The sequence below is a fragment of the Phoca vitulina genome, unplaced genomic scaffold (assembly GCF_004348235.1).
Source record: "Phoca vitulina isolate PV1807 unplaced genomic scaffold, GSC_HSeal_1.0 scaffold2, whole genome shotgun sequence".
NCBI lineage: Eukaryota > Metazoa > Chordata > Mammalia > Carnivora > Phocidae > Phoca > Phoca vitulina.
Genome location: NW_022589705.1, coordinates 31,257,601 through 31,271,418, shown reverse-complemented (window position 1 = coordinate 31,271,418; position 13,818 = coordinate 31,257,601). Strand labels below are relative to the sequence as shown.

Below are 13,818 nucleotides of genomic sequence, written 5' to 3'. Positions count from 1 at the left end.
AACCTGTTGTTTTCCCATAATATTTTTTTGTTGCCTTGACGCCACACAACCCCCAACAAAAACAAAACAAAATAAAAACAACCCCCCCCCCCCCCCCCCCCCCCCCCCCCCCCGCCTCGCAAAAAACCCCTAACACTTTTGTTTATTAAGTATATAGATCCAAGCAGCCTAACAGTGAAATTGCGTGTGTTATCTGACAGGTATATCTGCGCTATTTTTGAAATGTTAAAATAGGCCACGGTGCTCCTGAGAGTTTGCTGCGGTGCCCCAGCACGTCTCCATGCAATCAGGAAAGGGTAGCTCCAGTGTAAGTCAGCCCTTGTTTATAGTCAGTGTTTCAAAGATGGGCAGATGACCAATTCAGAATAATAAGAATAGACAAGATCCAAAAGAAGTTTCCTTACTTTTCTGAGAAGATGAATGTCCCCCTCCCTGAATATAGGTGTGCAAGCATGTAGTCAGAAGTGCTGGCAGTCACTGTGCTGTCCTGGACAGGGGCCTGCTTTATGATGAAGTACATGTGTGTTAGGTGGAGAAGAGACACAAGAGATTCTGGTTCTTGGATGGCATCATCGAGCAGATCAATCAAACCCACTGTAAAGTCTGCATTACTTTAGAACTACATGGACCAATAAACCTCCCTTGTTTTGGCAGCTTGAATTGAGTTTTCTCTTAATGCCTAAGGCAGACAAACAGCCTTTATCTCAATTTGGCTAAAATAGACTAAATTTGGCTATAATAGAAACGACCTGCCCCCCAAATGACTTTAAAAAAAGTTTATTTCTCTCTCTTTGAGGTCATAGTGTAGCATAGTCACCTGAGAGTTATCATGAGTTCAGGGTCCTTCTAGCTTTTTGCTCTTCCAGACCTAGGGCAGAGCATACCCCTGTCCTCATAGTATAAAATGGTATAAAATAGCTCTGGTGCTCCAACCATCACATCTTTTTTTTTCAAGCAGCAAATTCAGGAAGGGGAAAAAGGTACAACTCCTTCCTTTCAGTCCAGGGCCTGGATTTCATACCCAGCACTTCTTCTTTTCTCTCATTGGCAATACTTAGTCTCACTGTTATACCTAGCACAAAGGAAGCTGAGAAATGTGGGCTTTCTTCCAAGTGGCAATGTGCTCATTTATTTATTTATTTATTTTTTAAAGATTTTATTTATTCATTTGAGACACAGAGAGAGAGAGAGCATGAGCAGTGGGAGAGGCAGAAGCAGGCTTCCCGCTGAGCCAGGAGCCCGATGTGGGGCTCGATCCCAGGACCCCAGGATCATGACCCGAGCTGAAGGCAGACGCCCAACCATCTGAGCCACCCAGGCACCCTGGCAATGTGTTCATTTAAAACTCAAGGTTCAATTAATAAAAAGGAAGGGTGGAATAAGAAGTTGGGAAAGGCAACTAGCTGGCAGTCATCAACTGAATCAGAAAGTAATATATTTTTACATCACCATTATATATATTTTGATCCCTTCGGTGATTGACATACTGTTTGAATCCAATTAAGTCAAGGTATCCAAGTCATCCCAGAAGGACAGATTATTTAAAAGCTTCCAGGGAGACAGAGTCACACCACTGACCCCTTGTGCGGGACTTTGCAGCAGTGCTTGGCGTGTGGTAGATGCTCAATACATGTTTGTTGAATGTTGAGTGAATGAATCATTTTTAGCACTGCATTTCAGCATTTCAATAACTCTTAAAATCCTCCTAAAATCTCCTAATGCAATTTCCTGCAAGACACGATCAGAGCTCAACCTTTACTGAACAGCAAAGAGGAGTTGCCCATCAACATTTGTGCCCTACCCTTCTGTGTAATCAACACTGGTCACCAAATCTCGGACTTTGACTAGCTTTGGTTGCCCTCCAGAGGCCCTTCTCAGATTCTCCCTAACAAGCTCAAGGATGGGACCACACAAATTTCTTACCCAAATAGAGATCTGGGTTTCCTTCCTCCTTCCTCTATTCCTACTTGAAGAATTCATTTATTCATTCATTAAGATTTTATTTATTTATTTGAGAGAGAGAATGTGTGCATACCAATGGGTGGGGGAGGGGCCACGGGCAAGGGAGAAGCAGACTGCTTGCTGCAATGTGGGGCTTGATCCCAGGACCCCGAGATCATGACCTGAGCCGAAGGCAGATGCTTAACTGACTGAGGCACCCAGGTGCCCTGTCCTACCTGATGAATTTAGTATCATGTTCATTTTCAAGCCACAGGACTTCAGAGCTCAGAAGAAATGTAGACTTTTCTATTCAAGTCTGATGGCCTATGTGCCTAATGAGAATTAGAGCAATAACTCACTTCAGATACATTGTTTTTAACATGCAAGTGTTATCAACAGAGAGAGATAGAACACATGATATGTATCGTTTACTCTGTAAGAATTTCCCCCTAAAAAGACACAGGATTTTTAGAGAACAGTGAGCTCTTCCTAAGCAGTTGTATTTCAATAATCTAGTGGAGTTCTGCATTGTTTTCTTTCACATGAGAGCTATTTCTCTGAAGTGCCAGTTATTTTACTCAGTATGATATTATTCTGAATGAGAGTTGGTAGCATTTTCTGTTCAAGGACATAGCAATTTACTTCTAGAATGAATTTTCTCCCCCTGCCTTCATATGCCAATACATGTAGGAACTGATATCTGGTGAATTCCAGATAGAGCCAATGTTTCTCACAGTGTGATCTATGGATTACCTACATCCAAATCATGCAGTGGTTTCTGGGCTCCATCCCAGCCTTGTCGAATCAGAATTTCTCCTGGTCAATCTGACGAATGTGATGTGCATTTCAAATGTGCACTTCATGTGATTCTTGAGTACACTAAAACTTGAAAACCACTAACTTAGACTTCTCAAATTAAATTAACATGATTTTTATACCTAAAAGGTATTATTACTGCTACTGATATTACAACTACTAGTAGTTGCATATTGAGCAATATTGAGCTCTTATCACTTGCCAGAGTGTGGATGGAAAAACAAATGAGGCAAACAATGAATCATGGAACACTATATCAAAAACTAATGATGTAATGTATGGTGATTAACATAATAAAATGAAAAAAAAAAAGACAAACAAATGAGTGATGAGAAAATGTGCACAAAATGCAATAGATTCAACACCTTTCATTTAGTTTCCAATTGGCTTTTTTTTTGGTTGAAACTATATGATGAGTCACCTCTGGATATGTGGTCACAGCTTTGAACTTAATCCCACTTCAGAAAGAGATTAAAGGGAATGGCTGTTGTAACATATCTGGAAATCTTCCTTTTTTTTTTTTTTTTTTTAATCTGTAGACAGGTAGTGTTTGAGTAACAGTGGGCCCCAACCACAGCATCCAGTGATCATCTATGAAAAGTAGATTTAGAAGTATTCTTAAAGATTGCTGGACTAATATGACATTTTGAAAGATAAAAATAAGGAAAGATACTGATTATTTTTTTTAAAGATTTATTTGTTTGAGAGAGAGAGAGAGAGTGAGTGAGCAGGGGAAGGAGCAGACGGAGAGAATATCCAAGCAGACTCCCGCTGAGCACGGAGCCCGACGTGGGGCTTGCTCTCAAAGGCCAGGAGATCAGGACCTGAGCCAAATCCAAAAGTCAGATGCTTAACCAATTGAGCCACCCAGACGCCCCAGTCAGTGATTATTAATAGCAGGGTAATAATACTAGTGGAATGGTTTTACAGGAAGGTGGTGGCAAATTGAATTTCTTTTGTATGTCATTATTTCTAAGGATGGTCCAAATTCTGGTATTGTATGAGGTAGTATGGATGGTTTCCCTAGAGGCTGGAGAATAATTCATGGTTAAAATGTCACTTCTAATTTAGTGTCTACGTTTTACCATATGCTTTATTAACCTTCAGCCAAGCAATAGGATACTCATCAACACCTAAGGCATTTAATACATGTGATTTCCAGAGAAACAGTAACCCAAAACTCAACCATCCTCCCTCTAGCTCAACTGATACATTCCCTAATCCCTTCAACATCAAGGGTATTGGTGTTGGCATGGCTGAGAGTGTCACATAGGTCATGCTATGATGTACAATTTCAGTCCACGACACAATAATTATCCTGGGTTTTTTTGTGGGGGGGCAGTTTTTGCCAACTCAATTCAGCCAGAGAACAATAGGACACTGCTGGAGATGGAGGGCATGTAAATGTTTAAGTGATTTTTTGGTATGCCTTCAGGGTGAGTAAAGATAAAAAATAAACGGAAAAGAGTAAAGGACAGAGACTCCAAATTTGGATGAGCCACTGACTGCTGCCAATGGAAACTGAAATGAGAGCCAACCCCGTTAGTGTCTTACAAGCTTAGACATGGGATGTCTACCCGAGCCACTGTCAGTTGAATATGTCTGAGCATAGCTCATTCCCAAAATGTGAATCTAGGTCAGTGAAATCCCGCAACATACTTTTGCCCACCAATTTTCTATGGTTTGTTCCTGTGTAGATGGGGAGGACTGAGTTCATGGTGACAGGGAGAGTTGGAACTCTTTTCCAAAAATTCCACCAAAGTCACCCCATCTGGTAGTCATTTCTGAAATCATTTTGTTCCTCACTGTCCCCTAGGACCTAGTACAAGGCCTGGTACAGCACAGGAGTTCTATAAATATCTGTCAAAGTGCTGATCTGCTCCTTTTTTCTCCTGTGCCCCTTAAATCCCTCAGTCACAGTGTTCTGTTACTTCTCTAAATGGAACTCAGCTTCTGCATGGCCCTTTCTATTTTCACAGCTACTTCTCTAGTCCAGACTCTCCTCTTCTTTATTTCTGGACTATGTGATGGCACCTAATTTTATTACTCCTAATCTTTATGCCTGTTAAATCATTACAGGCAGGGCGCCTGGGTAGCTTAGTCGTTAAGCATCTGCCTTCGGCTCAGGTCATGGTCCCCGGGTCCTGGGATCGAGCCCCGCATCGGGCTCCCTGCTCAGGAGGAAGCCTGCTTCTCCCTCTCCCTCTCCCCCTGCTTGTGCTCCCTCTCTCGCTGTGTCTCTCTCTGTCAAATAAATAAATAAAATCTTTGAAAAAAAAAATCATTACAGGCACACTGCCAGATAGATTTTTTTTTCCTAAAATACCACCTTCAGCTTTTACACCTCTGCTAAAAAATTTTGAGTGCCTCCCCACAGCCTGCAGACAAGAAAACCCTCATTTATTGGCCTTTGGATCAGGCCCAACTTATATCTAGAAACTGAACTTTTTTTCCCCTTGCTCCAGCCATTGTCTGTTGATTATAAAACAGATATTCCCCCCAGCTATCCTGTTTGTAATCACCACTCCTCCTCTATGACAGGCTTGCTGTTCATTCTGGTCCACTTGGACTTTGACTCCCACCTCCTGTGATCACACCTTCCTTAGAACTCCTATCCCTTCCAGGAGAACCCCACACCTACTAGTCATTTATCTTGTGTTATAATGTGACAGTATTTATCTTTTAATGTCCTGTCCTGTTTCTTCAATTAAGCCAGAGGGGCCTTGAGGGAGAGACTGTTTCTCACTCATCTCAGTGTCCCCTGTGCTTGGGACAGAATCTTCGTCTGTTGCTGCTCAGTAAGAGTATTGCTGGATGGTGCTCAGGAAGCTCAAGCTTTAAGCTCATCTGTGACTCTTTTCAATTGCCCGCTGCTTTATTTTTTTCTACTGCCTTTTAAAAAGCCTTTCTGCAAAAGGAACAGTAATGAGAGGTTTTAGAAGCTTCACCCCCCCTCTTTTTTTAGAGGAGAGAGAGAGAGAGACAGAGAGCGCAAGCATGTGGGGAGGGGGAGGGGCAGAGGGAGATGGAGGGAATGAGAATCTTAAGCTGGGCAAGGAGCCAGAGGCAGGTCTCAATCTCAAGACCCTGAGATCATGACCTGAGCTGAAATCAAGAGCCAGATGCTTAACTGACTGAGCCACCCAGGTGCCCCGAAGCATCACCTTTTTTTCCTATTGGATTTTTATGTATAAATTAGAAAATGATATTGTTTGTTAGATATCCAATTTGATAGTTATATTCAACTGGTGCCTCCTCAAAGAAAAATGGAATTAGGTTGGAGTCTTCTGTGGTTTTCTATCCTCAAACAGGCATGAAGATATTCAGCTAAGCACAAGTCTCCCATCACCTACAGCCATTGAAAGAACAATGTCACAGTGGTCAAGAGTCTATGGTCAACCCACTTTGGAACTATCCCTATGGCTGGTGCTCTAAAATTAAGTGGTTGCTACTTTTTGCCAGGTGCTTGCACATCCACATGTTCAAGACACAGTCCTTCACCTTAACTGCCCATCCTGAAGCTTCTGATGGGAAGGAATGAAGCTCTCATTCCCTAGGGAGGCTGATTTAACTTTGCTTGTTCAGGATGAGACTGAGTACAGGAGAGAGGGGTCACAGAGGGAGAAATGGTGGCAAAGCCAGAAGGACAACCCATGAACTGGGATTCTAAGTTACCTGCTTAGCCCTTGTTGCCATTTTGACTCTTTAGACAACTATGCTTCTTTACTAATCAACATGATTATTTTTAAAGGTAAGTTCTTCTTTAATATCAGTAATGGTGTGAAGTTTAACCTTTTTGTCTCTTTGGCACAAATCTTCACACCTGGAGATCAGGTCCTGTTAGATTTTTCTGTGTGTGTGTGTGTGTCTCTGTGTGTGTGTGTTGGGGGAGGGGGTATGGAAACATGAGTCAAAGGCAAATATCCTGTCCTCAGAAAATGATAACAGCAATTTTTTGGTGATTTGGAGTATTTTAATAAGGAATTTTAGCATGCCAAATGGAGTAGATGATGGCATTCAAGTTATTATCCAGTTAGGTATTATATTTTAAGTTATACAATGTTGAAATCTAGGCAGCAAAAAGGTAAGGAGCTTCTAGCTTTTGATAGCTTTAATCATGACACTATCTCTACTTTTACTGCAACTTGGAATACATACTTTTGTACCTATGATGCATAGTGGTTGGCTTCTTCAGGTGTGTATTACTCAGGATTCTAAGTAGGTGCTTTTAGAAGTTGCAGAAATCCTTGAAGGCAGTGGCTCTCAATTAATCTGTGTTCCAGAATCACCTGTGGAACTTTTCAAAAATGCAGATGTGATCCAGACCCAGAACATTAGGATTTTCTGAGGCAGGTCCAGGGCAGTGTGTCTTCAGAAAGTTCCTCAGGTGGTTTTAAGCCACACCTCTCATTAAAAACCACTAATTTAAGGTCACTTAGGCTTTTTCTCTTTTAAGTAAAAGTCTTGGACTCAAAGGCTACCCAACAGAGGCTTGAATTCCCCCTATAACATCCCACAAAGTCTGCTGAATATTTATCAATGTCCCATCATATAATGGACAGAATAAGCAGCACTCTAAATGTAATTTCTTCCTCTTTTTTCTCTCTGAAATTATTCTTGAAAGCTCAAGAGGATAAAAGCCCTATTATTATTCCCTTTCTCCTACTTGGCCAATTTTGCCTTCTTCCTGCCTTGGAACTGGTGCTGAAATTCAGCATGGCTGTTTTGGTTCCACAGCTTCAGATTATTTATGGCCCTACCGTGCCAAGTATTTTATTTTGGCCACCCCAGCCTTGTTGGCATACAGCTCTGGGAATATCGTCAGATAAGACAACTGTAGCCAGGAAAAGAAGCATCAACAGTTGTTACAAACTCAGAGGCTATTTGGTTTTCTGTTAATTTCTTAATTCAGGCATGGTAGATTTAAAAAAAAAAATTATTGTTTTGTGGATCTGGTGAATACAACTGGAACAGACAACCAAATAATAAGACTAAATTAAACCCACAATAGGATTGTCAGCATGCGTTTCACAGTAAAGACCCAAAGTGGGAAATCTTGTGGCTACACATTGTAATTCCCTGTGACAACAACAACTTGAAATGCAGAGTCTTTATTTTTCCATTTCAACCACCCCGCTGATACTAGTTAGCTCTCATTCTGTCTTTTGGTTTTTGCTATTTGTTGTTCCACTTGTCATCAAAGGAAATTCCAGGCAATAAAAAAACATACAAAATCCAAACACATTAAGGGTTTTTCCATCTTCTTTCTTTATATGACCATCTATAAAATAACATGGACATTTTTGGACATAAAATCAATGCTGAAGCTGAGTCAAAAATGAGAGGAAATACTGTCTGAGTGACCTCTATTATATAGTTAGTCATTCAAAAGAAAAAACATGCTTCGTGCTATGCAATTTAAATTAGCTGCAAAGCAGCCCATGTGCTCATTCAAGGAATCTTACAAATGCAGCTAGTTATTTCAGGAAGTAGATAAGAAACCCAAAGACATTTCCATCAAGATACATCATGAGCGTCATAATTTAAAATTACAAGTCTACTGGAATTGCACTTACTAGATTTCAGCTCCATTTACATGACAAAGACAAAAAAAAGGAGTGGTGATCTCATAATTCTTTTCTTACACATCCTTTCAGTACTTCTATCGAAAGCATTTTAAAATAATAATTCATCGTGATACAAAAGAATAGAATTATTAATCTAAAAAAAGGCCAATAAACAAAATTGCAGATGTCAAAAGAGGAAAAGAACTGGTTTCTGCAAGGGGTTAGGAAGGTGAGGGTGCTCTCCTTGCTGTCTGGCCGGCAGATGGCACAGCCCCCCAGCCTGTCAGCACCGCGGCCCCTCCAGCTTGGAGCTGCCTCCTCTGATTAGTTTGGGGAAAGTTTTAGCTAAATGTCACTTCCCCACCTCTTCCCACCTTCTCTGCCTCTCTCTCTTTGTCCACCTTCCTTCCTTTCTTTTTTTCCCCCCTAATTGACTGGAAGACTGAATGCTACCAAGGAGACTGAGTTAAAAATCAATACACTGAGTCCCTCCAGAGGGCAGGAATTACAGTTTGTCCTCTTATGACAGAAAGCATGTAATTAATCCAGGTTCCTGGAAAGGAAGTCGATTTTGGAATGGATCTAGGAAAAAATGGATAGGGTGTGGTGCAAATCTACTCTTTGCCGTGCCTTTGCCTCCCCAACTTTACTGAGGTATAACTGACAATTAAAACTTGTATATATTTAAGGTATAAGGGCTAGGGAGAGGGAAAATGGGGAGATGTTGCTCAAGGGGTACAAAGTTTGTCTTTTTTTTCCTTAGTTAATAAAATAAAAACAGCCTAGTCTGCAGTAAAGACAGGAATCATGTAGAAGGTAAAGCAGGGGTTTGAGAGTTAGACCCTGTTATTGGAAAATTATTTATGTAAGTTAATCCCAGCCCACTTCCAATAATACATTATATACATATTTTTGTAAACTTTAAGAATTAAACATACAAAGCAGCCCCCTGGACCATGACTCCCTCACTCCTTAAAGTACCACTATTCTGACTGCTGATAGCATAGTTTTGTCTCCTGTTTAAATGAATGAAATAACAGAATATGTATTTCTTTATTTTTTACTTTTTAAGTTTTTTTAAAAAGATTTTATTTATTTATTTGAGAGAGAGAGAAATCGAGAGACAGAGCAGGAGTGGAGGGGGCGGGGCAGAGGGAGAGGGAGAAGCAGACTCCCCACTGAGCAGGGAGCCCGCTGAGATGAGGGGGTGGGGATGGATCCCACTTCCCTGAGATCGTGACCTGAGCTGAAGGCAGGTGACCTGAGCTGAAGGCAGATGCTTAACCGACTGAGCCACCCAGGCACCCAAGAATATGTATTTCTTGGTGATTGACTTCTTTTGCTCAAATTATGTTTGTGACCAGCAGTTGCAGATGTGTAGCAACTGGAGTTCTTACCATCTTTGAGAAGGCAAACATTCCTTCTGCAAGAGTACTAGTAGGTCTAGTGCCTGTGTAAGAATTAATTAATCCTACACTATTTTCTTTAATAGCCAGAAGGGCAGGATGAAGGTATGCTTAGAGGCATGTGCAGAATGATGGAAAGTGTGGGGGGAAAACTATAGAATGGACAGATTGCTCTGAAGATGGATTTTGCTTAGATAATAGTATTTCTAGGATAAGACTTGATGTTAAATGTCTTTAGGTATTTGTTCAAATCAACCTAACCTCCAGTACCTTGGCCATATCAACAGTAAAATGCAGGAATAATATGTCCTCTTTTCTTCCTTCCCTTCATTAAATATACTCTGTATTAAATGTGTATTAAATGTGCCCTGTATTAAATGTGTTCTGGGCTTTTCAGCAGAGAGTCGCTAAAGTCTTCCTAGATTGATGATTTCATTTAAATATACAATGCACACACTACTAAATCTACTACAACCTAGACAGGTATGATGACTATCTCCATAAGATCCCACTTCATTAACCAAGAATCGATTGCAACCCATTACAAAGTGTTTCAAATGCAGTAAGACTATCCAGAAACCCTTGGGCTCTCAGCTTTGCATGAATATATAAGAAGTAGTTTTCTGGTTCTGAAGGAGGCAAGTATCCAGCAAGTAGTGACAGATGTGGGAAGTATTCAAGCTCTCAGTGTGTGGCACAGGAAGGCACAATTCACCTCCATTTAAATGCTATGCCCTTCAAAAAGATGCCCAAGTGGCTGCGGGCTTCTCTACAGAGACACCAAGATTTGCAAGGGAAGAACAGGCATCTGGGACAAACTCACATCTTTCCTCACAGGTCAGATCCTGGACACCATAGCAAAAAATGGGAAGAGGGGGTAGATAGTTGGAGAGAGGGGAGGAGAAAGAGGAAGCTCAGATGAAACAAATGTATAGCAAAATAACTGGGAAAATCTTTCCAACTGAAAAAGAATGAGTATGGAGTGAGGCGGGCAATTGGGGAGAGGAAAATTAAGGACCAGGACATCTGATTCCAGAAGATCGTATTCAAAATGTTTTGTTTCATCAGATCTCAGTATTTTCATCTATAAAATGGAAAAAATAAAACCGATATATGTCCACTATGTGCAAGTGATCTGTCTCTATCCATTTGTCTTCCTGCCTACCTATATCAGTTTTATTATCTCCAAATTAGTAGTAGGACTTACCACACTACCAATTTTAATGACTTTTCTAATACAAGAGCCAAAACTGTTCTCAAATACATAAACAGTTCAGCTCACTAAATGTGAATTTCAGCAAACCACCTAGTTCTGACCTGAGAACATGACTGCATGGAGTTCTCATTATTCTTCCATTCAGTTTATTCCTCGGCTTTCACTACAAAGAGAAGTTTTTGATGCTAGAAACATGGTAGGTGGGCATTTGCCAACTCTACGGGCCCATAGTTTAGGAAGCACATTTGCTGATGGAAAATATGATCTCCAAAGAGTGAATACTGTTCCAGTAAGTGAAGATTATTTATAGCTTCTGACACAGAAGGTTTCAAGTATAGAGTGAACATCATTAATTACACTAACTCAAATAAACTCTACAGGAAAGAGGACTATAAAGTCCACACAGGATGCCCTTAAATGATGTGATCTTAGAGGACTAGACTTGATGATGAGATGGGAAATGAATGGAGAAATGGTAGTGAGTCCAAGGCATACAATGGGACTTGGGGCTTGGCTTTTTTTCACTAGGTTATCAGTGGTCCTCTTTTCTGATTGCAGCATCTTCCCCCTTCTTTCTTTCTTCCTTTTTTTTTTTCAAAAGGAATGGTGGTCCAACATCTCTAAAGCAATACAGACCTCTCTGTTCAGAAGCCCAGACTCCTGCTTCATGGAGATAAACTCATCTTCTTCCTCACTTTTAAGTTGCTATCTCTTCAGACTTCACCTGCTCCATCCCTCCAACCAGCCATATCTCCAGAAGCCCATGGGAAAACTCCTTATTGGTTGGACTAGTTTGCTCAAATCTCATGTATTATCTGGTTCAGTCTTTGTCTATACTGTGTTCCCACCTGGAACACGGTCTCACTGAATCCCGCCTTGCCAAACCCTTTAAGACCCATGTCTAGCCCCATTTTTGTCCACAAGGTTCTCTCTGAATATCTAGCCCTCAAGGAGCTCCATCTTATCCTGTGAATAGCAGTCAGGGCTACTTCACATAATGTTTTGCTAGTTAACCATATTGTATTATCTCATAGTTTGTTACATGTTCGTTTCTCCAGACTATTTAAGTTAGGGACCTATCTGAATTAGGGACCAAGCTCTTTGAGTTAGGGATCTAGTCTACCCAGAATGGCAGATGGAGCTACTTTTTGTAATTCATCTACCCAGAGGATGTTCCATCTGCTAATTAACACAAGAGTACAGTATAGGCCAGCTTCAGCCCTCTCCTTCCCTTGAACTCAATTTCAGACATGTGCTGACCAACCCAGCTAACACGGATAGATACCACAGTTAGTCCCCGAGGAGAAAAATAATCCTTCTAGATCCTTTGAGTGATACCATCCATCAAATGTTTTCTTTCAAGACACCACCTTTCCTATATGTGGAAAGCAACACAGCCTTCCCGATGAAGCAGAACAAAAGACATTCTCTAAAGGAAATATAGAAAAAACCACCAATTTCAAATTCTGAGGCAGCCTGTTCAGCAACAATTGTTAAAAGTCCTAGAAATACAATCAAAGATACAGTAGGAGGAAAGGAAGATGGAAAGGCCAGGAGAGCTGGGTGAAGTTGCAGGCAGGGTGGGGGAACTCAGCAATTGGCAGGCAATGATTTCTTCTGAGACAAAAGGCACCAAGTCTAGCACTGAGGTAGACGAGTAAAGACCTAAAAGGGCAAAAAAATTAATTGTGCACCCCGGAACACACAGATTTCTTCTTTTTGCCTGAGAGGAGCTTCTGTCTTTGGTCACAATGGTGTTGATCTGAGAAGGCTTGAGTACCAGCCTGTTCTCATCCTGCCACTCCTGCTTGCTGCCCACCCAGTAGACAGAATTAGAAAAACCATGTGGCAGGCATTGCCTGCTGCATTTCAAAGGAGCATAGTTTTGTATCTACCTTTAGGGCCTTCTGCGCAGATTCGCTGGATCCAATTGCGATTAGATTAGGCCCAGCCATGCTGCAGAAACTCTTCAAATGCAAAGCATCAGCCACCGGGACTGTGGAGACCGCATAGTCCTATGTGTATAATAGAAACAAGCAGTTTGGCATTGCAGAATAATTCTAAAACTGATTTAAACCTGCCTGAAACATGGCTATTTCTAGGTCCTGAATATTTGGAAGAAAAACTGGGACCTGTAGGTTTTGATACTGCCAGTTAAATAAAGACTACTTTTTTTTTTTTTTTTTTTTTTTAAGAGAGAGTGAGCACTGCATAGGGTGGAGAGGGAGGGGTAGAGGGAGAGAATCTTAAGCAGGCTCCCTGCCCAGCTCCATCTCAGGACCTTGAGATCATGACCTGAGCCAAAATCAAGAGTTGGACACTTAACTGACCGAGCTACCCAGGCACCCCAATAAAGACTACTTTTAAGAAGAAAGTGCAGAGCCTCCTTCCAGATGTGTGATTGTGTCAATGGCTAGCTTTGCTGGTTGATCCATGGAGTAGGCTACTCTGGAAGGCCATGTCTGAGTATCCTGTGCAAAATAGAGCCTCACGTCCTCAAGGGGAAAAGAGCTTCCTAAGCAATCTGGTGAGCCAATCTATTAATAATCAGTGGAGTAAAGGGACCTTGAGAGGATGTATGTGCAATATCTAGCCCAGTTTCCAGTACATAGTAGGTACTAAGTACAAGTGATCCTTGATTCCATTGTGAAAAATCCATGTTTCATGTTTGAGTCAGTTGGGTCTCCAGATTTTTTTGAAAGTCATTTATTTTGCAGGAAATCTGCCAGGTGGCTATATGATTATACACTGGGAGAACAAAGAAGATGTCTACAACCTTGTCTTTTGCGGCTATGGTCACCCAATGCAGCCTATTTATTGAGAAATTTGAATATGATAGCTCTTAAAACTTCTAGCAAATGTACAAATATTA

At 41.1% G+C, this 13,818-nt stretch overlaps 1 protein-coding gene across 2 annotated transcripts in view; it reads right to left on the bottom strand.

The window, feature by feature from the left end:
* DDAH1 (dimethylarginine dimethylaminohydrolase 1) overlaps positions 1-13,818 on the bottom strand; it is a 130,111-nt gene that overhangs the window by 17,115 nt on the left and 99,178 nt on the right. For both annotated transcript variants that reach the window (XM_032424728.1, XM_032424733.1), the window contains exon 4: positions 12,842-12,961. In XM_032424728.1, the coding sequence (XP_032280619.1) occupies positions 12,842-12,961 (120 nt within the window). The remainder of the gene's footprint in view (positions 1-12,841; positions 12,962-13,818) is intronic.